Source organism: Mesoplodon bidens (genome assembly GCF_964165515.1).
Source record: "Mesoplodon bidens genome assembly, chromosome: 14".
In the NCBI taxonomy this organism is placed as follows: domain Eukaryota; kingdom Metazoa; phylum Chordata; class Mammalia; order Artiodactyla; family Ziphiidae; genus Mesoplodon; species Mesoplodon bidens.
This window is the reverse complement of record NC_138170.1, coordinates 62,512,213-62,536,963: the sequence shown is the minus strand read 5'-3', so window position 1 is coordinate 62,536,963 and position 24,751 is coordinate 62,512,213. Positions and strand designations below refer to the sequence as shown.

General features: G+C 38.7%; 1 protein-coding gene across 7 annotated transcripts in view; it reads left to right on the top strand.

The window, feature by feature from the left end:
- LTBP1 (latent transforming growth factor beta binding protein 1) overlaps nucleotides 1–24,751 on the top strand; it is a 424,505-nt gene that overhangs the window by 368,654 nt on the left and 31,100 nt on the right. For all 7 annotated transcript variants that reach the window (XM_081253652.1, XM_081253651.1, XM_081253650.1 and 4 more), the window contains 6 exons: nucleotides 5,178–5,303; nucleotides 8,672–8,815; nucleotides 20,304–20,480; nucleotides 21,192–21,278; nucleotides 23,167–23,295; nucleotides 23,970–24,110. In XM_081253652.1, coding sequence (XP_081109778.1) covers nucleotides 5,178–5,303; nucleotides 8,672–8,815; nucleotides 20,304–20,480; nucleotides 21,192–21,278; nucleotides 23,167–23,295; nucleotides 23,970–24,110 — 804 coding nt within the window. The remainder of the gene's footprint in view (nucleotides 1–5,177; nucleotides 5,304–8,671; nucleotides 8,816–20,303; nucleotides 20,481–21,191; nucleotides 21,279–23,166; nucleotides 23,296–23,969; nucleotides 24,111–24,751) is intronic.

Sequence of the window (24,751 nt, the reverse complement as noted above, 5' to 3'; positions counted from 1 at the left end):
TTTCCCCATGCACATGGACTTTTCTGCATATAACACAGAACATCTAATGGAATCATTGAGGTTTTGTTATGAATTTCATTGTTGAGGTCTTTGAACACAGTTGTAATTTCTTGGTTAGTAAATAAGGTTTACCTGACCCCAGCTCCTTTTAGAAAATCATGTTTCCTCTCCATACTTTCATGTTATTTCATAGTTCACTTTACCTAAGTGAGAATCGAAGGACATGGTACAAGGTTGGAGTTCTCCTGTTATATGTAGAATCCCTAATGACAGTCAGTAGGTTTTGAAAAACTTTTGGTTCATTGAGAAAATGGACTAAGTAAAAAGCATACGGACAAGGAAAATTGATCTACCAAGTAGGACAGTGGTTAAGACCCTCAAAGTGTGGGCCTGTTGGTCATTGACAACATTACTCCTTTAAAAATGAGCCCCTGGCAGTTCCGTTCATCCAGGACTATGCTCTATTTCTCTTTCTGACATTTAGATTATCTTGTTATTGGAAAATTCACACCAGTAATCTGCTTTCCTTGGTCTGTGTAATTTTTTCTTGAATTCATTTCCATTGAAATGATAATATTTATATCTGCCTTGCTTAGTAAAATGTAACACAAAAACTTGCATGAGAAATCAATTTTTACAGTAGTGTATCAAATTCATCTGGGTTGTCAGCTGAGAGATCTCTGGACAGCTACTCCTGTATCACTTACCTGGTGGACAGTATGACTGGTGATAGATAATATCATGCATGGCTTTTACAGATGCCCAAGCAAAATTCTTTTAGTAATTTAACAGAGTCATCCTTCATTAAGCAAAAAGAAAATCTGTGATATATGAATCATTCAAAATTTAGTTTCATATTCAAAATTCAACTTCAGCAAAAATGGGGTGGCTTTTACTCATCCATTTAATGAAGTTTGCATCTTGATCGGGCTTTTATTCTAGCATAATAATAAATTTTCTTAACATTTAGCTTTATTCTTAGAGTTAATATTAGTTGTAGCAGTTCTTATAAATCTATTTATAGACAGGACTAACAATGGAAAAAAATCTCTGAGAGCTCATGTCATCAAAAAACATTCTAATGAAATGATTTTTTTAAATATAGGTCATTAGAGAAGTGAAGCAAACATCCTCTTATTAAGCTATTACTTCACCTCATTGTTGAAACATGAAACTGCTGAAAGTTAGAGTATATCATTTTCATAAAATATTAGTTGTTGAAGAGCTAGTCTCCAGGCATTTTATGTTATTTTTCCTATTTGTTAAAATCCAAAATATTGCTCATCTAAACTTTCTCTGTTAATCACTATTACAGTAAGTCTGAGACTGCAAGACACCCAGTAATTCATAACCGGCTCTGGATTTGTTCACCTTAAGGTCAGTTATTCAGTCCCTGAGCTGGCAATCATTAACAAGAAATCGTCATCTATAAGTGCACAAGAGTTCATAAAAAGGAAAGCAAGAGCTTTTACTTCAGGAATCTGGACTGAAAAGCCACCAGGTTTCCAGGCGCTGCTTTCCCTTCCTCCTCCTTTGCTGTCCACTGTCCCATTTCGTAGGGAATAAGTTGCTGGTGAGGTTTAGTTGAAGGTTCCCCACCCCCAAAAGTAGCCCTGATAAGCACGGTAATGTCTCCAAACACTCTGGGAGCACAAAGAAGGGTCCCTGAAATCTGCCACACAGGAGGTGTCTCTTGGGCTGACTAAGGGCCAGGGAGAGTTTCTGAGCAAAGCGGACAGAGGGGAGAATTTCTAGTGGAGGAAGAGATGTGCACAAAATCAGTGAGAAATTAAAGACTCCAGGGTTTTCAAAGAACTCTAGTACATATCCTCATAGGACTGGAGCATAAATTAGGAAGGAGGTTGGCTAAGAACCATGACCAGACATGTAGCCAGAGGCCAGATGATGAAGGGGGCTCAGGGCTCGGAGCTCTGCCAGGAAGAGTGGTCGGTGTTCTCTAGCCGCAAAGAGGTATGGAACATTCAGAGCGAGGGAATGTCCCTGGCAGGTTTGCAGTTTGGTGGAGAATGGATTAGAGGGAGGGAGACAAGACCAGAGATAAACCAATTAGGAGTATGAGGAATATCAGGAAAGATAAGAGGGTATGATTGGGGAGGGATGAGGAGTAGGAGAGAGGGAAGGATTGACAGGAAGGTTCATGGCTGGGGTGACGCGTTGGGTTCTCGGGAGAAGGGAATACAGGAGAAATGGTGAGTAAGTTCACTTACTATGAACATGTCCAATAGATATTAGATAAATGGTTCTAAAGGACAGAGGGCCAGCCCTTGAGAGAGACTGGGAGACCGTCAGTACGTTAAGTGGTAATTAAAGCACTTCTGAGTTTCTTTCCAGCCCTTAAATCCTGTGGTTCAGTGAATAACGTAATCTCTTCAACAAGTGCCCATTTCAGGAAGTCTAAAATGAGCAGTGGCCTGTGTGAAGTGACTTGATGACACAGTGCAGTTACCCTTCTCATGGTTGTGATTAGTAAATCAGTTGTGATCCCAGCCTGATGCTGACATTGAAAATCCATCAGGGCAGATTTATTGAGTGTCTTTGTGTTAGATGCTGCAAGGGAGATTCATTTTTTTAAGATGTGAAATAATTTCATTGAGTTTTTCCATTGAAGTTGAGGTAAGATGAAGAGGCAAAAGAGGAAGGATAGAGGTGAGAGGGATTGCTCACGAAGGCCAGCAAGTGGGGTTTAGTAGGAAGACAGTGAATGTGGTTTTAGGCTCGGTAAGTTGGAGATGATAATAGAAGATGAAATGATCAAGAATAAGAAGGATCCTGACTGGAGACAAAGTTCTGGGGATTTGTGCCCTGTGAAGTCTGGAGAGTGTGGAAAGGGTGGAGAGCAGAGAAGAAGGGAGTGCTGAGGATGAAGCAGATCCCAGGGAGGGCTGAGCCCGGGCAGACACCACCTTCAGGCTGGAAAAGGGTGAGAGTGAGCCAGAGTGGTTAAAGGTAGAACGAGAATAATACTCTCCCTGGGGTCGTGAAAAGGGAGTTCAAGGAGAAGATGTTGACCAGACATAGAGGTCTAGGGTGATGAAGATTGACTGGGAAATGATCATTGAACTTAACGATAGGTTGGCCATTGGTGTTTTTTCTCAAAGGGGTTTCGTGGGATGAAGAATTAGAAAGACAGATTGTAGGTCATTAAGGGAGGAGTAAGAGGAGGAGGAGTAATAATTATAATAGTAATAATAGTAGGTAACATGTACACTTCCTACCTTACATGCCAGGCAATGTTCTGAGTGCTTTATACATGTTACTTTGTAAATTATCATAGTAATTCTAGAAATGTACTAATATTATTAATGTTATCAGTATTGTTAGTTTCCTTTTTTTTTTTTTTTTTTTTTTTTTTTTTTTTGTTACGTGGGCCTCTCACTGTTGTGGCCTCTCCCCTTGCGGAGCACAGGCTCCGGACGCACAGGCTCAGCGGCCATGGCTCACGGGCCCAGCCGCTCCGCGGCATGTGGGATCTTCCCAGACCGGGGCACGAACCCGTGTCCCCTGCATCGGCAGGCGGACTCTCAACCACTGCGCCACCAGGGAAGCCCCTTGTTAGTTTCCTTTTTACTGTTGAAGTATATTAGGAGATAAAAGCAATACATGTAGATAGTTCTTTTGATATGTTTTGCAATGATAGAAAGAATGGAAAAACATGGTTGGTGACATCATGGTAAAATGAAAGCTTTTCCAAGAGATTTTAACATGTTTGAAGGCAGTGAGGGAAGGAGCCAGGGAGGAATAATCGAAGATGCAGAAGAAGGATGAGCAGGTGGGACTAGAGGAAGAAGAGACTGGTAGGGATGGAGAAGGGGCCCCGGACACAGTTTTGAGTTGAGAAAATTAAGAAAAGTTTGTAGTCACTCATATTTTACAATTCAGAAGTGAGACAGTCTCTGAAGTTATGCTTGATAGTGTTGGACAGTTAGGAAGAGAAGTGAGAGCTGCTGAATATCATTGCATGCATCTTCTTTTTCTTCTTGAAAAATTTTTGACTTGGTGTTTAAAATTTTAGAAAGAGAAAACTCAACTGTATTAGTATGAACTCCACCAAACTAAATTCTGTCGAGTGCAATTTAACTTGTCACTTTCTATATCGTTTGTTATCTTGTTTCTTTATTTGAACATAAACGTGAAATCTTCTTCACATGTATTTGGATGCAGTAATTGCGTTTTATCTTGATTGTTTCTCCAAAAACTTGTGTTTGGGGCCTGTGTAGTCCAGAGGCAGAGAGGACAGGGAGCCTGGAGGGTGGAATGTGCAGTGTGGCCATAAACAAGGAGAACGGGAGTGATGGGGATGGGAGAATGGAGAGGAAAGGGAGTAGCTGTGAGGGTAAGGAAGAACTGTATCGAAAAGTCCATTTGTAACTTCACAATTGAGACATCACTTTTATGAGAACATTTTTATTAACAGGGGATAGAAAGCACAGGACTCCTATCATCAGGTTTATAGAGAACAAAGTGAATTCACAAGTTGGCCACTGGCTAATCAGTTGGAGCAGCACTGACATTTAGGACCTGAGTGGCTATAACTTGGTGACAGGAAATTGTTTCTTGTGAATAAAGTCTTTTTTTCTAGAATAACTGGGACTGGTTGGCTACACCGCTGAACTTATCAGATCAAATTCTCCCTCTCCCCCTCCTCCTTTCCCCCTACTCCCACCCCCCATTCCCAGCCCCCTTCATGGGAATGCTGTTTAGACTTGACCAAGCTTATCTCTAGGGTTGAATAAACCTTTGCCCAGGCAGGCCAATACTTTCAGCTCCCAGTTCACCAGATAGAACGATTAGCATTTACAGCAATCAAAAAAGGTGACAATACTTTCACATATTTCCGCTGTAGGAATCTCCTCTCCTTGGAAATAAAGAGTTGAAAACATTTTAAAAACACTGACCGTGGCAACTGCAGCAGTCATTTCAGTTTGAAAACATTTCTTGAGGAAAAGTAACTGTTTTCTTTCTCATAGAACCCAATATTTTGTCTAATGAGATATGTTCATCAAACATTTTATGTATATGTAAAATGTTTTAGAAGTTCATTCTGTAGAAACATGATCATCTCATACTAATCGGGGTGTGTTGAGCACCTCTGTCTACCCATTAATAGCTGGTGTTTGTCTGTGTTTTGTGTCTCATGGTCAATGTCTTTTTTGCAGATATTGATGAATGTGTAAACAACACTATTTGTGACAGTCACGGGTTTTGTGACAATACAGCTGGCTCCTTCCGCTGCCTCTGTTATCAGGGCTTTCAGGCCCCACAGGATGGGCAAGGGTGTGTGGGTGAGTTTTTAGATTTTTTTCTCCCGACATGTTTCATATCTCTCTATCGAAAAGAAATCAAAGTCATCAACCACAGGAGAGATGGAAGCAAGATAATTGGGCAGAATTGCATCATAATTTGATCTTGTCGTACGGTTTGGAGATGTGCAAAAAGATCCTGTGGCTTCTGAAATGGTTAGGGACATTCAGAAATAGAGAAGCATAACTTTGGATTTAAATGTATATTAAAAAGAGCATCTGTTTAAACTCTTACCTGGGTATGTGGAACGCTTCAGTCCCTCCTGCACAGGAAATAGAGTCTGGTGTGTGGTGGAGCTTGTCTGTCTTCAAAATGCACCTCCCTTAGGCAAGTGCATTTAAGGAAAAGTGTTGGCATGGGTTTCTGTTTCCAGGAATGACACCCGTAAAATGATGCTTTGGATTGTGCAAGCATATTTCTTCAATCTGTTCTGGGATTGTCGGAGCTGGAAGGAATCTTGAATATCATCAGATGTCCTAGAATATGGTCCAGCACATGCTCACATAAAAGAAGATACTTTATAGTTCATGTTCTGATCAGCCATGATTTCTTTAAGTGAAATTCATTATGAAACGTTTGCAATTAGAGCAGTTAAATGGGAAGGAGGGTATTCATTTCATAACTTCACCGATAGCAAGGCTTTTTCCTTATTCTTAATTAAGGAGGAAACCTCTGGTCGTTACATGGCAGATGACACTTGACGAGGAGTCAGTAACTTTTTAGTTTGGAAATTTGCAATTAAAGCACCAATTCATTTCCCATCCAGATTAAACTGGAAAAACAAAATCTAGAAATTGAACAATAAAAGCACTTGAATAGTAACCGCCTCTAAGCTAACACTGTCGTTAACACTTGTTCCAATTCCTGCTGTAGTCTCCTTTGCACTAAAATACAAGTGGTAAAAACCACCTGCTATTCACTAAATATTTTGACTTAATAGGTTGTGTGGTCTGGCCCCCACTTAACCTTCTCAGCCTCACCACCTGCTTCCTCCCCATTTATGTTCCTGCAGCATAAAACTGCTTATGGTTGTTCACGTAACTGGGAAGTTATTAGGCTGTTGTTTGCTCCTTCTGCTGGGAATATCCTCGTGGCCTCCCCTTCCCTGAGCCTAGATCCATCCCACGCGTTCCTAAAGCTGGCAGTTAGATGCCATCTCCTCCCAGATACCATCCCTGCCCCACTTCTCACTCCAGCTGAGCTGTGATCCCTTCTCCTGCTTCTGGAAAACCTTGAACAAATTCTATTATAGTACTTACAAGCTTTTTTGCAATAATTTAATCATGTATGTACCGCCTGCAGCTGCCTTTTCCAAGGCAGTAAGCTCCGTGTGATTGAGAATTTTGTGTGTCTCTCTCTCCTTGCTGGGCCTAATGTTTGGCCTGTTGTAGGTGCTCAGTAAATGTTAACTGTTACCTCATGAGGTATCAGATGTCAAACCACTGACTCCACATAGCTCCTGGGCCCCTGGTTAATGTTCATTTCTAACCAGTCAGAGGAGCACACCGAACCCATGTTGATGCTTCATTTTGACCCATAAAATACCACCCTTATAGAAGGAATATTTGTTATGTTAATGAACCCAACAAATATCGTTACATTTGTCTGTTTCTTCTCTCTTTGAAAAATATTAACTGAACACCTCTTATATGTACCTCACCACTCTGGGTGTTCTATAGAGTTTAAGAGATGAATCAGCCCTCTGGGAGCCGCCTTTGGCCACACTTTTCCCTCTGCTTGGACCCTGGCTGCCCACCCTTCTTACCTGCGCATCCTTCAGGTAGAGCTTGGCTCCTCTGTCACTTCCCTAACCCACCCCTGCACTTAAGGTCCACTGTTCCGTGCTGTCATCGTGCTCTGTACTTTTCATTCCCAGCCCTTCTCCTGGCCTGTATGATTATCTGATTAATTTCCCTGACTTGACAGTAAGCTCCCTGAAGGCAGGAGTTGGGCCTGCCTGACTCATCATTGTCTCCCCAGTCTGACCCATAGAAGTAAACTAGAAAATATTTTTTGATGGGATGTACAGTCTGGTAGGAGAGATTTCAATAGCCTTGGAAATACTACAAGTTAGAAAGTAGAAAATTCCATTTGACAGTTACCTAAAATTGATAAATGCAAACTGGCAAATTTCTAAAGCCAATTTTTCTGTTCTAAATTATGACTGTCCAGGTTGATTAAATATACCAACTGTCTGCTTTACTTTGTCATAATATCTTTTCATAAGCAAAACTCAGCTCATTGGATTTATATCTGTTTATATACAAAGTGAAATGGAAAACCGAGGTAATTATCCAAATAAGTCAAGAGACATAAACTTTTTGTCCAATTAACTGGGAATAGCAGGTGAAAATTGTATTTTTTTTCCTGAATGATTTGGATAATTGCTCAAATTTTTAACTTTGTATAAACCATCTCAGAGTGTGCTCATGAAAACTGATGTTTGTACATGTTTAATCATGTTTAATGCATAAAATACATGAGCATTTCAGATGCCAAGTCAGGTACTTTGTTTAACTGGACACCCATTAATAAAATTTCTTCAGAGGAGAATGGGTAAAAAGTAGTATTGGGCAAGGGCAAACACAAAATTAGCCTTTCTTTATGGCCATGTACTTAAATAAAATGGACTTATCTGTGAGTTTTTAGTGTTTTAATTAAGTATATTTAAGTACAAAAGAAAAATATCTGGCAAAATAGAAATTACACTGTGGAACACCAACAGAATTTTTAAAGGCATCGTGAAATCACTGAGGAGTTACTGGACCAGTTTGTTTCCCATGAATGATTAATGTAGCCCAGTGACTACTTACAGGGGTTGTTCCTTCATTTCTCAAAGGGATACACAACCTGAATTCTGGTTGTTAAGTTATGGACATTTTGGCTGCTAGGAAACTATAGTTTTAGACATTTGAGTAGATTTAAAACAATTTCTAAAAATGCACTTAAAGAATTCTGCAGTTTCTGAAGTGCCAGTGCTGCTAAGTTTCCTTGAATTAAAACTGAGAGAGAAGTGTCATATTATTTAAAACCTCATTATGTCAAAAAGTCAGGGAAGAGAAAATTAAACAGTGTACATACGATGCTTGCAGTACAATTCCGAGTTGTTCCTTAAAGCCAGGATTGGAGTTTGGAAACTTTGCTTTGTGATTTCACGGTCCTTTCACACAAACCAAAGCTTTCAGCCCTGCCTCTGGGAGCCCCTTCCCCCAAATAGCTGAAGGGTTTGATTGCTCCCAGGGGGTCACCTTGTTTCCAGCAGACACCACTAGTCTTGGCACAGCTGGTAAAACAAAGAGCTGTCAGGAGTGAGGAACACGTCTGACTTGATCTGTGCTCCCTTTTCCAGATGTGAACGAATGTGAGCTGCTCAGTGGCGTGTGTGGTGAAGCCTTCTGTGAAAATGTAGAAGGGTCCTTCCTGTGTGTGTGCGTTGATGAAAACCAGGAGTACAGCCCGATGACTGGGCAGTGCCGCTCCCGGGCCTCGGCAGGTAAGTGACACTGTGTCGGGACGGAGGGCTTCTCTCAGGGACCTGTACCTACACAGGTTTGGGCCAAACACTCTGGGAGTGAGGAAGAAATAACCAAATATTTTGGCGCCATGCTGTTTCTGGAAGCTTCCATGCTCTTTCCGAGCCTGCCTTATCAGTGGAATTAGGATGTGGGTGATGACTGTTGCAGCTACATGGCCTCTAATGTGCTTTCCAGCCCGGAGACGCCATGGGTAGGGTGAAGGATCCAAAATGATGAGCACATTGGCTGGGAATTGCCTAAAACTCAGAACCGTCAGCCCAGGGTTTAATATGGCAACATCTCATTAAGTTGCATAATTCTTCTTTCTTGGCCCTTGGAGAAACGTATTTTGACACTTCTCTAAATTGAAAGCAACATAAAGGCCCCTCAGGATCTACAAAGACTTCCTTCCACTTGGAATTCTTAAGGTGTTTTTTATTTTTTTCCCCCAGAATTTGGCCTAGAGAGTGGCCATGATTGTGTTTGTTGAAAATTTGATTGAGGCTGTGTCATCATGGCACATATTGAAATGGAGAGCTGATACTTTTCCAGATAAATCATCAACTTCCAGATCACCATTTCAGTTTACGCCATGTGGCTAAAGCATGGTTGTATTTTGAGGGAAGCAGGAGACTAAACGGTCCTTTGAGACCCAAATAAAATGAAACATAGACTGTGTTACTATCTTGCTCAATCCCGGTTGATTTTATCTATGCTTCTAAGAAAGCTTTCGCTCTTCCTCAATAGGGTACACTTGTTCTGTGTGAGACAATTATCTTTGCAAGCAGTAGGGAATAAACTATAACACTATTTTCATCCACACACATTTTCTTCTCAATGATTAAGTATAGAAAGGTGATGGGTGCAGAATTAAATGTACGGACAGTAATTCAAAAACACTATGACGGGAAAGAGAGTGTTTCTGGAGGGAAGGATTGCTCTTCCTTCAGTGACCACCCCTGCAACTCATGAGCCATAAAGAAAAGACTTTTCATTTTAGCTCTACTTGTAATGGAAAAAAAACAAAAATCAAAAACCTGGCTGGTCAATAACAGGACTGGTGAAGTAACGGCCTTTTTCTTATTTGTCTTTGGTTCTATAGAGTAGCGCCTTCCCCATAGTAGTATTTTGACTGGAAGAATTCACATATAATATTGTAGAGTCATTAAGTCATCTATATGAAGGTTAGGTAGTCATGATTGATGCATGTTGTACAATGTCAGGTGAAAAAAAAGATACTCCAGTGATCACAATCTGTGGAGGGAGGGAAGGAAAGAAGATGTAAAAAGATAATTATTAGAATTAATGGAAATTTTAGTTTTTTCCTTTATTTTCCAAACTTTTTGTAATACTTTAAACTGGAATGACCAGGGTTCTGGTCTTCTATTTTCCAGTTATGTAAGCTTGGGCATATCATTCAACATCTATGAGTTTCAATTTTCTCGCCTATAAAAGAAAGGTTATATTTACCTCACAGAGTTTTATGCTTTTTTAAAAATTATATACATAAAAGCCATTTGTTAATAACTAAGTACTATATGAAGTATTAAAATGAATTATTAAAATTCAAACACATAAGGGTTATCTATTTCTCTTCCTTTTGTGATCTCTTCTGAGATGGTGGGTTTTTTAAACTATAAATACAGTTTTGCTGGAATGTTTTAGTAATGTCAAGAAGTGGTTTGTTCAGTTCACATAGCTTCAGTTAAGGTACATGTCTGGGATCCTAAAGTTTGCTCATGTCTTTTGTAGAGATTAATAATGCTTTAATAGGATCATGAGACAATCTGAACCATTTTTGATGAACTGGATTAGCTCACTGTAAACTACTTCTTAAAACTTTACAGTGACTCTTTTTGTAAGCCTTGTTCCTCATCTCCTATTTTTTAAGTTCTTCTGTAACCAAGTCCTTAACAACTGCTTTGCCTTTTTGCTCTCTTTGTCTCCTTGGTCTCTCGTTGACTCTTTCTGGAAAGTTCTTCCAGTCAGAGTTCACTAAGTACTCTCCTGCTTTTGCAAAGAACAGCATTTTGAATACTCAGCTTCATAAAGCTTGTCTGCCAGTGAATACATAGTTTCTCTTTCCACTTAACATTATATCTGATCCTTTAATAGCTTCTTGCTTATTTTCCCCATAGTTCTCTGGCTTCTGCCAAATATTGTACATACTCAGTCGTTTTATTGGTCCATGTCAGTATAATCTGCCTTAGTAACTGGATAAGCTTATTAATTTGTATAGTTCCTGGCAATTCTGACTTCTACCATACCTCAATTTGTAGGGTTCTTGGCAAATTCGAACTGATCGTATGGAGTCTTAAGATTGTCTATGATAACATCTTCATTTTAGCAATTCTCTCTCCTGAGAGATAGATCAGCTATAAACTGCAGCAGGAGTTTCCCTCTCTGACTTCATCAGACTTCATCAGACTTCATCATAGCTCATTTGTTTGAAAAAGGTGATTAAAACTGGAAATCGTAAAGAAAGATAATACATCTTTTAAATATTTAAGTTTTAACTTAAAGCAGATAATGTACATTTATTCCCCAGTCTCCGAAGAAGAGCCAAGGTCTGTCTTCGAGTAGAAATCCATTTGCATTCTGTATGGGCTTGTCTTGCATAAACCATATCTATTATGCATTATCTACACTGCCCACTTTAAAGGGAGTAAGAATTTAAAGGCCTTTGCTGAGTAAATAAGTGCAAAGTCACTTTAGGTTTTCTTTTTCTTTTTTTCAATCTTCTGCAGTTGTATTATCCATTCCTAGTTTGATAACCTTTTTTTTTCTTTTTTACTTTTTGTAACCTTAGTCTTTCTAAAGGTTTAACTTGTTGTAGAAACAACTCTTCTACTCATTCATATTTTATTGGTTTATATACTATTTAATTATGTAATTACAATAATCAATACATTGGCACAGAGTGTTTGAGAATGAACATAGCTGAGTCTCTGTCGGCATACCGCTCAACACGTCAGTACAGAAGTATGCTGACCCACCTGAGAACAGCCAGCTAGCTGTGAGCCTTCCACCTGCTTGTGGGCATTAGCCAGGATGTTTTTCAGAGGACAGGAGAACATTAGTTCATCTAACAAGGTGGTTAAGTGGAGGCTAGTTAAAAGTTTGTATCATACTCCAGTCAAAGAATCTGCTGTTATACAGAACAAAACATTTTGTACCAAATTTAAGTTAAAGTTTTTATCAAGATCGGATTCAAATTAATTTCATTATATACCTGATAGACTAACAGCTTAGATCTCATCCCTCCTGGAAGGTAATTAGGAAAAGAAAGACACATTTGCTCTCTAGGCTGTAATATTTCCTCGGCTTTAAAATTTCCCCAGGACAACAGACATTCCAACACGGAGCAGTAGCATCATCATCTGAAGTGGTATCTTACTGAGGACAGAACTGGCTGTCAGCAAGGCAGATTTCAGATCAGTATGCAGAAGAACTTTCCAACAGCTAGAGACAGTCAGCACATAACGGTCTCATGAAATCGTGGGTGTTTCCTTAGAGGTGTCCAAGAACAGGTGAGAGACTCACTGGCTGGCAGAAGGGCTCCTACTTCCAGCATGACATTGTCCCAGGTGACCTTGAGGGTACTTTTGAACTTGAATGTCCTAGGATTTTTATTTCTAAAATACTTCTTGGCTCCCACCTAATTTTTTAGGTCTGGTCTAATGTTTTCATTGCCTGGGCCTTTGGCCACTAATTTACATTGCTATACATTGTGTAAAAGCACCTGAAACAGAAATAACTAAAAAATGTCCATATCAGACCACTCATCACCTGTAAGAGGGTGTGGCCATGAAATATAGCCTGATGCTTTTACTTCCTCAGTGCCTGTGACAATTACTCTATAAAAACGTTATGTCCTTGGGCACTCTAAGGGTAGCAGTAAATATTTAGTGTTGGCAACTGCAGCCTTCAAGCCCTACACACAAACTGCTGTTCTCTGTCTTGATTGGTGCACAGAGGAGACTCTGTGGTGGTGGGAACTGAATTTTATTTTTACAACAGAAGGTATAATAAAAGAACACAAAGATATATATTATAATTAATGCAGGTGTGCCTTGCTTTAAGAAAACAAAGTAAACAAGATCAGAAATTATAAAACATGTAAATCAGGCTGATTATTTGCATTGTGTAGTAATTGTTCTCCACTTTAAGACAAGCAAATAAACAAGATCAGAAATTAAAGATCTATAAATAAACAAGATCAGAAATTAAAGATTATTTGTATTATAAAAGAATTGTTCTTCACACAATTCACGATAGGGTTTCCTTAAATATCAGTTTTCTCTAATATATTTGGGAGCTTGTTCTCACGTCGCAAGCTAAGCCCTAGACTTCTACATCTAGAAAACACCCTAGTGTTTTTCCAGCCCAGCAACTTCATTTCCAGGTAAGGAAGCCGAGGCCCAGAGAGAAGTTCTAAATGTTAAACGTAGGGCCATATGGCTAATGACTGGCAGAATTGGCCCAGGAACCCGACTCCAGGGTCTTTCCCCTTAATTCTACTTCTCAAGGCTGAGGACCCCATGACAGCACATTCTTCTAAAAATTGGCTTCCTTTTCACTTTATTTCTTTGTTTTGTTCTTGTTATTGAAACAATGCATATTCTTAGAAAATTGGCAAATACAAAAATAGATCAAAAGAGAAAATCCCCTGCTGTGTTACCCTCCAGGGATAATCTCTGTGATCATGCTGACCTCCAGATTCTTTGAAGGGGCCTCCCTGCCTCCACTGAACCGTCTCCCAGTTGATCCTCAACGCACTGAGATCGAGCCCTCAGACCCTTCATCCGGGTGAAGCTCTTTCCTCCTGTAACAGTAGTTTCTCGTCTTCCCTCTCCCTTTCCCTTTTCTTGATTTCAGGACATTACTCCTCCCTGTATCCTCCCACCTCTTGCCCTGGTCTTTTTCTGTCTCATTCTTGACTCTTTCTTTCGCCATTCCTTAAATAATAACATCCCAGAGAGTTGCAGGGTTAGCCCTCTTTTTACTCTGTATTCTTCTCCCGGGATATTTTATCTTCTTCTCCAAGTCAATTTACTTGGAGTATTACTTACTTGGTGTGGATGACCAACTGAATATCTATGCCTCTCCACCTCTCTCTTGAGTGCCACACTCCTATTTCCAGCTGCCTGTTTCTGGACCTTCCTCCCAGGGTGTCTTGGAAGCATCTCTGCCTAAAATTATCCAAAAGCAAATTAATTACCATACCCTCTCCAATCTGTTGCTCTCCCTGTGTACACTCATTAATTGCCAAACAGCCATACTGTAGATCCTGAAGTCATACTTTACTATCTCTCTCCATCCATCCAAGCCATCATAACATTCTGCTATCTCTACCTCAACAGTATCCTTCAAATCTCTCTGCTCCTCTGCCACCACTGCCCTGGGCCAGGCCTTCAGCCTGTCTTCCCTGGACTGTGGCACTTGCCTTCTGACTTCTCTCCCTGCCTCTCCCATCAGTTCCTGTTCCACATTGCTGCCAATTCACATTTTTGAAACATACATCTGGTTTTAAACCCTTAAAACTTTCAGCTGCTTATTCCTGCCTCCAGCATGAAGTCCAGATCCATCAGCAGGGTAACAGGACCCTTTATGCTCAGTCATTTATTCCTCTTTGTATTGTCTGTCACCCAGCTCACTGCTAGGCATCGTGCCTGACCTACAGCAGACACTGTAGCCTGTTGAGTAATAGGCTTCTCCGCGTTCGAGAATGTGTTCCTTCTCTATCACATCATCTCGTTCCCAGCTCGTTCTACAGAGTAAGAATTATTCATTTTATCAAAGGTACCGTGGACCACACTTAATTGATCTAGTCACACTTCTAGGTAGAGGGGACAGTACCCCTGTGTGCTTTGGTTAAATTACAAGTAGAGCAAAAAAAATTTTAAAGAGAGCAGGTCCCTGCTCACAGGGGACACTGTGCAAATCATCCTTGTGGTTCTGACAATTGAACCTAAACAGAGTGCTTGTTCTCTGTTCCTGGAGAGGTCCACTACAGGTTTTGTGTATGTACATATTTTTTTAAAGGCATGAGACCACATATAATATCACTCAACCATTATATCTGGCACAGTGGGGTGGTTTTTTTTTTTAATGTATTTAGGTAACCTGTAAAATAAATTCACTTTGGAAGAATTTTTTTTTAATAATTTCTGATTGGAAAAAAAACACCTTTGGTAGGAAAAAAATTAAAGACAGTGAAACCACAGTCTTTAGAATGCAAACATTGTAAAATGCCATAGAACTCCTGAGGTCTTATTGTGTATTCGTAATGGATCTATACCATAAATGTAGCTAAGGCTGAGGAAAATATGCTCATTTGTTACTTTAAAAAAAAAAAAGTCAGGTTTCTTCCCACCTTCAAAAACAGGAGTGAGAAGAGTTTACTACCAAATGGTGCTTTTATTTTCATGAAGTTTTATGCTTGCTGTGTATAGTATCTAAAATGAGTTTTTAATAAAGAGGTGTTGATATTTGAATGAACTGACATATCAGTTAAGTAAACCATGTACATAAACCATTTTATCCTCTTAATACAAGAGACACCACGCTGTTGCATTAGAAATGCATTTTGTATCCTAGAATTCACTACCAATAAGGCCTGGAGAGGAATGGTTTGTACAGTTCCGTTTAAACGTTTCCAGACATTTTACATGTCGCTGCAGATGTGGCTTTATTCTTGAGGTCGTCCTCACAGGGCCTCGCCATGCACGTGTGCGGGTGTTGTGACAGCTGTCATGCTGCTGTGATGCCATCTCCTTTCCGTCTGTGCTGCCTGTTGCACCTCGTCCCAGTGTGCGTCTCCCAGTTTTCTTTCTCTGGGGAGCTTTATTCTGCCTTCAGGAGTCTCTTCTTTCACCCAGATCTGCCCGCTTTTCTTCTGACTTCTCCAGTTTCTAATAATATTTCCATCATTGAGACTTTCACTTCTCACCGTCTCCCCAGCCTGTTCCTATCCCAGGCTCCCTCTTCCCAGTGTCTTCTAACTTCTTCACCAGAAAAAGCAAAACCAAAAATATCCTCCACTCCACGTGGCAAGGCTGAGGCGACTCTCTTCCAGTAGAGACTGGCATTGTCCTCTGCCTCAGCACCTAAGTCACAAACACACCTATCACTTGTTCACATGTTAATGCATCCCTGCCCCATTCTCTTGTTCTCAAAATCAGTTCTGTGACTCCTTCCACAGACCACTTCTCCCCTTGCCCGCTCTACCCACACAGACCTAAGGATAGCTGTACTTTTTACTCTTCCTCACCTCTGTCACACCTTACTTTCTAGCCAATTTTTTTTAAGTTTATTTTTCAAGAACTTGACTCAAAATGTCAGCTCCTCCAGGCAGCCTTCCAGGATTGCCTTGCTCCCTGACCCTTTACAGTGTGGCTTACACGCCCAGCTTGCTTTCCTTGCACTGTCGTGCCTGACCACCTGATTGACCTCTTTAAGGATAGGCACTGTGTGGAAGGATATGCTTTGAAAGTATTTTTGCTCTTGTACTTCACTTTCTAAACTTTATTTTGACTTCTTCCACGTCTTTTACTATCTGAAGTTACCACCTTTCTACGATCTTCCTTTTTATTTGCATCCCTTCATGTTCAGTCCATTCCTATTGTCAGTGCTTATTTTCTGAAACTCACCAATGGCTTTCTTTTAAATTCCACTTAAAACACACACACACTTCTCATCTTCCAAGTCTTTGAATGAGAAAACTAGGGGGAAAAATGAATTTCCAAGTTCTCTTTTACTCCCTTTGGATTATTACACTGGAATGCTTTTTCTCATAAACGTATGAGTTGGTATAAAACATTAGTGCCTGTGGTGATTTTCAAAATAAAGAGAATAAAGCTTACTGAGTAATCCTATTCAAAGTCATTTGCTGAACATTATTACAGACACAGACTATAAATTGATGTCTTTTTCAGGACTAGGGCAGGTGTTTCATTTGGGGGCATTGTTTACTCACACGTATTTGTGATGTGACCCTTGGGTCACTGTCATCATCCTGTCTCAGAAGGATATGGAGGGGATTGGCATCTGAAGGCCTTCAGAAACTACTGCAAATGGAAAGTGAAAGCAAAGGCAAGGGCCATTTAGAATGTTTGTGTCCACTCTAACCAAAGAAATGTTCCAGATCTCCCCACTCCAACAGCAAACCTAAGAGTAGACATATTTAGGGAAAGACTAAAGCAGGAAATAATCCTGTAAGTGAACACCCACATCCTCTTCTTTCTGACAAAGCAAGAGAGAAGAGCTTCTAGAAAGGGCAGTTCACCAGTGGTACCTACTGCTCAAACCCTCTCTTTAATATTCAGAGCAAGGGAAGAGGGTCACGCTGCATGCTGCTTTGTCACTGAACTCTATATCAGCAGGATTATCTGCTGCCCCCTGGGCAAAGGCAAAGCAAAACAAACTCATGCTCGCTGAAATGCTAAGAAGCTGAGCCCCATAGAAGAGGTTTAGGGAAAGCATTAGGCACTGGACATTGGACCCAACCTAAATGTTCTCCTCCAAAAAGTGAGGATGCTCTATAACCTGCGCCGTCTAGCTCATGGAGTTACTTTGTGTATCACATGAAAAGGCACTTGTGAAAATTTCTTCAAAAAAGGCACACACGTGAGAGGTCCAAAAACTCATTTCTTATCACCAGCCATACATACCCTGGGATTAAAATATACACATTGCTTTTTATACACAAATGTTAAGCTAACCTCTTAATACATATTGAAAAATCAAATCTGAAAATACTGGAGGTGAAGTAATATATTTCCTAGAAGTCTATGGCATGAGATATGAAGTATGGCTAACCTTATTAATAAAATCTTTCTGAAAAATAGAATTCATTCTTTTCTGAGCTTGGCACCTTCTATAACTTTTGATTTGATCTTTTAAAGTTATGTTGTGATAGAAAAATTCCTCCCCTAACGACAGTGACAAACTCATAGAGATTTTTTAAAGAAATCACATTACATGTCTTTACTGATGAGAGTGTTCCCCCTGTGGAAAAATGCTCTAGGCAGTTAATTATTTAAAGGTTAAGAAGATAAGGAAATTGTAGCTTTTCACAGAATGACCTTTGTGGACCAGTTTTTTTTAAAGGAATTTGCATCTCTTTCCAAACACGGATGAGGGCCTGACTAACCCTCAATTTCAGCTGCGTAAACATTGAAGCTTCAAACTGCTTGGAAAGAAAATAAGAGTAAAACTTGTAATAACCAATGTAAAACCTGAATAATACAGTGATATTGATTATTTCCCTTATGCAGTCACCTTTGAGTTTCCTTCCAAAGAAAAAAGAAAAAACTATTTTATTTCTGTGAGTATAAGAAAACATGGTAGAAATAGTGTTTAAATGTATATGAAGTTTTTGACTCAGAAGCTTGTGGTCTCTAATTACCTATGAATATAGCAGCCTTCACTGAAGTGTTACTGTACAATGTTTCCATATTGTAATAAAAACTGTGACATATCTACAACTTTGTACAAAGAGAAAAACAATTATTGAGCACTCTTTTAACATAGACTGTAAACCTGATTGGCAAAACTCTAGTTGCGCTGCTGACTTGATTTATATTCCTAAATGCATTCATTAATAACTGTGTTTTAGGCAAACTGAATAAAATGAGTGGAATTGGCCATATTAATAGTCTGTCAATCTATTCACATATACTGGGAGAAAGTTTATAAAATTTTTTACAGGGTTCATGATTGATTTCATATTAATTTAAAATACCTACCCTTAATTTTCCTCAGTAATACCCTGTGTAAGAGCTTGGAGCCCCTCTTGAAGGGAATGAACTAGTGATGGTGATCCATTCCATGAAAGCAGGCAAAAAGCACATGTCTGTCCCCTGCACACTTGAAAAGCTAGTTGAGACGAGGGATGTGGCAGGTTTTATCCAATTTCACACACAAGGAAATGATTTAAAACCACTTCATAAACTGCAGAGGAATCCTCATTTCAGTTTTTTCCTGGACACTTACTCTAGGTTTGAATTTGTCATCAGCTATTAAGACTAAGTTAGAGTCCAAGCTGAATTGTCAAAGGTAGAATAATCTGAGAATTAGCCAGAATCAAGGGTGAGAGGGATCCTTTACATTCTCATTGATATTCTGCATTCTGGGAGTAATATATATGTCGAAGCTTTGTTTGCTTGCCTTTACTGCCATAAGGGGAAAGAAAGGGCAGTAGCTCTTCTGATAGAATTTTATGAACTTACATTTTAAGAACACCTTTGTTATATGACAGATTAATCAGGTTTCCGCAGTCACTTTGACCCTGCCAAAGTAAATATATAGGAAACTATTATGAAAATACATCATTAAACTTTCCTCATAGTATAATGATCTGCCAACTTTTTTTTTAAAAGGTAGGTATTGAGATTAAAGTCTTATCCTTACTGGCAAGTGTTATCCCCTTGTCCCTATAGTTTCTTTGGGTTAAGAATCTGTAGATAGCAGTTCTAATGAAAATATTTCATTAGTATTAATCTAAGTAATTGTGACGGCAGTAGTCAGTTTATCTGACATAGCATAAAATTAAAATAAGAAATTCTAACTGGATCATAGGCAGTAATTTGAACTCTATAGCATTTAGTAAGGAAGAGTTTTTTTAATCGTTCTTTAAAAGCACAAACTTGTTTGTAGCCTTCAAACCTGATGGAATTAAATCATTTTTAGTATTAACTGAAAGTAGGTGGAGTTGTTCTTATCATTTGTATTCTATCATATCACCTTGACTTTTATCACAGAGGGTTAAACAGACACTGTTGGAATATATCAATATATTCTTTAGGACACACTTGAGCTGGGACTAGAACCCAGCCTTGAAATTCTACCCCTGGGATTAGCTGGCTCTTATTGTTTCATTCAGAATCATATATTTGCAGCACTGTAAGTAGATTTCTAGTAATGAAAGGGTTTTTTTTTTTTAATAGACTCAGGTTACTGCAGTGTTTTTCTATTTGTCGTCTTCTGCTTTGTACTGTTTAGAAAATTTGGGGGGGCATGGTTATCTCAATAACCATCTAAGGGTTAAATATTATGTGTGGCCCCATATCTCTGGTCCAGTGTTGGGGAATATTTTCATTGATTTACGTAGGTGTTCTAGCTCAGTAAAGAATGACCCTATGTGTGGCAAGAAAGCAGATATGGAAACTGTACTCACAGCCAAATTTACCAGTATAAAGTAATTGGTTAAGGTAAAAGGAAATGATTTTGACAGACTTACACTCTTGGGGTGGGTTAGAAATCCACCAAAATTCAGGATTCATGTGCATTTTTATCTTGAAGTGGAAGAATCCAACACAAAATGGAAAGCAGCTTTCTGTAAAGGAAGTGCCATTGGCACGTCCAGTCAAGCTTTTTTACCCCTGTGTTTTCAATTCCGTTGTGATACAGGTAGATCTGATGTATCCTGTCAACACTCTTTTTTACTTTCTCTACTCTTTTTAGACTTAGAAGTAGATCAACCCAAAGAAGAAAAGAAAGAGTGCTACTATAATCTAAATGACGCTAGTCTTTGTGACAACGTGCTGGCCCCCAATGTCACCAAACAAGAATGCTGCTGTACCTCTGGTGCTGGGTGGGGAGATAACTGTGAGATTTTCCCCTGCCCAGTCTTGGGGACTGGTAAGAATTAGCTAAGTGCTCTGTTCATACTGGTATTTGTTGTGTGGTGTTCATGGGCCTTGGAATGTTCTCATTTGGGTTATTGAAGCCTTGAAATGGTAACATCTACTGGTACCTGCCATAGTCAAATTGAAGTGAGATTACCTTAGAGTGGGTTTCATTCAGGGCTGGACCCATACCCTTATCCCACTTCAGTATGAATTCTTAAACTTCTGTTTCTCACAGAATATGCTGTTATAGTGACATTCCATATAATATTTTGGCAGAAAGATAATTCAGTTTTATTCCATTTTTAAGGTAAAACTAATCATTTTTGCTAACAATGACACAGCATTATTCCTAACTGGAGCTTGCATATTTAAGCTAGGATTTTGGATTCTTATTGAAATTTGAAAATACTAGAGACCACAGTAATGGAGAAATAAGTCATAACACACCATAGTACCCATAGCTAAAACATGTGTAAATAATATATGGGTGAACTAGCAAGGTTTTTTGTAAATTATACTTATGAAGTCATTAGGTTTATTTGCACCTAGTCTGTAGTTTTTGAGATTGTACTGAATTTATTTGTCTGAATTAGATGGCAGGTAAAATTAGATGAATTTATTTGTCTGAATTAGATGGCAAGCAAAACTGAATTTAAATACTCATGGAAGATATTGGGTTTTTTTTTTAACTTTTTTTTCCCCTTATCTCTCCTGAAATCAGCTGAATTCACTGAAATGTGTCCTAGAGGGAAAGGTTTTGTCCCCACTGGAGAATCCTCTTACGATGTTGATGGCGAGAACTATAAAGGTCAGAATCAAGCAGAAACTAATTTGCAATGTGTATGCATATTTGACATTCAAGTAAACGCGTGGCTTGGGTTAGACAGAAGAAGAATTCTTTTCAGCCATGGAAACTAATTACAAAGCCTTGAATTCTACCATTGGAAGAAGGCTCCAATGGACTCTAGGGAGAACCATGGCTTGGGTGTTAGAACACTTAAGGCTGTATGATAGTGGGACTTCACTTAAGATTCTGAGTTTCCACTTCTGAGATAAGAATAATGTTTCAAAGGTTGTCATGAGGATTAAATGAGATAGCATATGTAAAAGTACTTAACACAAAATTCTGTACTTAATAAATTCATTCTTTTATTGTAGAATTATATTAGAAATCATACGTTAGGACCAATATAAATTTGACCATCATCATGTTGGCCTTTAATGGTCATCAACAAAGCAAAGATTCTCGCCTTTTTAGAAAGCATCCTACTTTGCTAGGACCATTTACTAATGGCCACAGATTAATAATAAGGAATGGAAAGGAAGAAAGCAAAAGGAGATGTGTGTTTTATATATTTAATGCTATTAGTCTGTAATTCTAAAATAAATGTGCAGCTTTTTAATTTTGGTGAAATTTAAACTACAGATATGAGTATTTCCTCATTAACCCCTAACTTTTAATATTTCAGTGATAGAGATATTATGGCCTTTTATATACAAAGTGATTTTTTTTTCTTTACAGTTTAATATTGAAAACTGTTAAGTGGCTGGAAAACAGACTAAAAACATTTTTATTGTCTATCCATTTTTGCAAACCAGGGTTTTACTAATATGGTATAAATCAGCAGCTGGATAAGAAATTCCATATGTGTTTTTTTAAGTACATCTATGATTTAATTCAGTGAAATAACAAGACTTAGTTGGCGAAATGTGTTTAACGGTTTTCAAATTTGCCAATATCATATACTATGTTCTTTCAGAGATGTAGTTAAATTTCACTTTGTGCTATGAAGTGGAGCCCTGATTTCACCATAAAGTCATCCTCTTTTTTAAAATAAAAATAAATTCCTCTTCACCCTATCTTAGCAGTGCTGTAAATGGTTGAAAGAATATTAGATTCGGATTCAAACAGTCATATATTGTCGACTTGGTTTTGCCATTTGCCATTTTGAGCAATTTATCTATGAAGTCTCCAGTTTTTTAAATGAGGACTAGATGACATTAGCTTTAAAATGTTAGAAATGATGCTAATAATACTTGCACAAAAGCAATAGATCACACTTTTTGAGAGTATACCGAGTCCTCTGCGTGGATTTTCTCATTGAATCCTTTCAATCCTATCAGGTCGATGTTCCTCTTATCTCCAGTTTACCACTGAGTAAACTGAGGTTTGTGGACAATAAGCTCTGTAAATTCTGTGGAGGAATGGGTCTGCCAGCATTCTTAGCATCTGCGCTTTCATTAGCTCATTATCAAGAAAGAAGACTTCCATCAAGTTGCATCAAACTCTTCGCGGGAGTTTTCTTCATCTCAACTAGTTAACGGGCCAAAATATACATTTATAGAAAGGCACATGTCTTAAAGGGTATTTTCTACAGAGAATATTATTGGTGCCATTATGGAACCTGTAGACTATTTCATCAAATACGAGGTAGCATCTCCGAAGCTCTATTTACAAATATACCTTCTCTGATAATGTTTTGGGCATTGCTCCTTAAACAGAGAAGCCTGATTATATTTCTACCTCTGTGAATTAGTCCTAACTTTAAGAATTTGATATTGCTGTGTTTTTAAGACTCTTTGTAATATAAATATTATAATATCTAACTTGCCCAATATTGGTTAGACTCTTCTATTTAACTGAAAATCCCAAAATAACTCCTCTTTCTAAATATTTCTCCATTTTTCCCCCATAGATGCAGATGAATGCCTACTTTTTGGACAAGAAATCTGCAAAAATGGCTTCTGTTTGAACACTCAGCCTGGTTATGAATGCTACTGTAAGCAGGGGACATACTATGATCCCGTCAAATTGCAGTGCTTTGGTAAGTTTTAAGAGGATATAGTGTGATGTGCTATGCAAATACATGGAAAAAATAAGTAATGCTACATATAAAAACAATGTCTTTGAATCTAAATCATGTGTTGAAAAGATCTGTAAATGTTTTATGGATCTTTTTCTTGAGCAATATTTAAGAAAATAAAAACCCTTCATACTACTATTTGAATAGATTTCGAAGAGTTAATATTCAATGTGGGATTATAATTCAGGTCACTGGTATAACTGAAGTGTTCTTTTGGTCTGGGGAGCCTCCTGTTTCATCACTCATACCATGCACTGAAAGTCATTTTTAAATACTGACCCAGACTTTAATGCCTAAGCAGAAAACCATATACACTAGGCAGAAAAACATAGCAAAAGAAAATAATTTTAAAATTGTCATAAAGAGACATTTTATCTTAAATTTCTAAGCGTATCCTGTTCTTAAATGTTTTCTTTCCTTATTTAATGTCAGCAGCTGTAGGGCGGTATTATTTTTCCAGTCAATACAACTTAACATTTTTATAGTCGGAGCTGTTCTCTTTTGGATGATGATGTGTAGCTGATTAAAATGTGGCCGCCCCTGGAATCTGGACTAAATTTAGCAGTGTATTAAGTTTGGTTAAGTGTATGAGGTGCAGCTGATTGCTGATTTTCTTTCATTTTTTTTCTCTTAAGATATAGATGAGTGTCAAGACCCCAACAGTTGTATTGATGGCCAGTGCGTTAATACAGAAGGCTCTTATAACTGCTTCTGTACCCACCCAATGGTCCTGGATGCTTCGGAAAAAAGATGTATCCGACCGACTGAATCACATGGTATGTCTGGATATGAGATGCAAGTCTGTGTCCAAATAAACATCATAAGGTTTTCCTTTTGACTGAAATGTGAGCTGTTGGAAAATTTAAAAATTGATTCCTTGGGTATTTTGAAATAATTAAAATGAGATGCTGAGAGAAAGAATAAGATGCATATCATCAATATGTAGGAGATTTAACACCTTGCACATACTGATTTAATGGGCAACAGAATACGGAGTGGCTGAGCAGATGGCAGAGCTGTTACGTGCCTGAGGGTTGATCACATTGAACCATTAAAGGCAACTGAGGAAGATGTAAGTTGAGGGAAAAATAATTAGGTTTGCTTGACTGGACTGGAGGACACAGATGAGGCTGGACAGAGCAGAGGGCAGAATTAATCAGGTTGGTGGAGGGCTCTGAAGGAATCGGTAGGAATCCCTGTTCATCCCCGAGAAGGTAATGTGCCACTGACTGATCAATGGCTTAATTGATCAATGTATCAGCACATTCAGGAGACTACTTTGGTTGAAATCAATTGGAAAGTAGAAAGGTTCGCATTAAGGACCCTAGGATGACGTGTCACTAGTTCAGGGCTTCGGCAAATGAAATGGATGAAAAAGGATGAATCCCAAAAATTTTATATAGAAAGAAATGGTAGG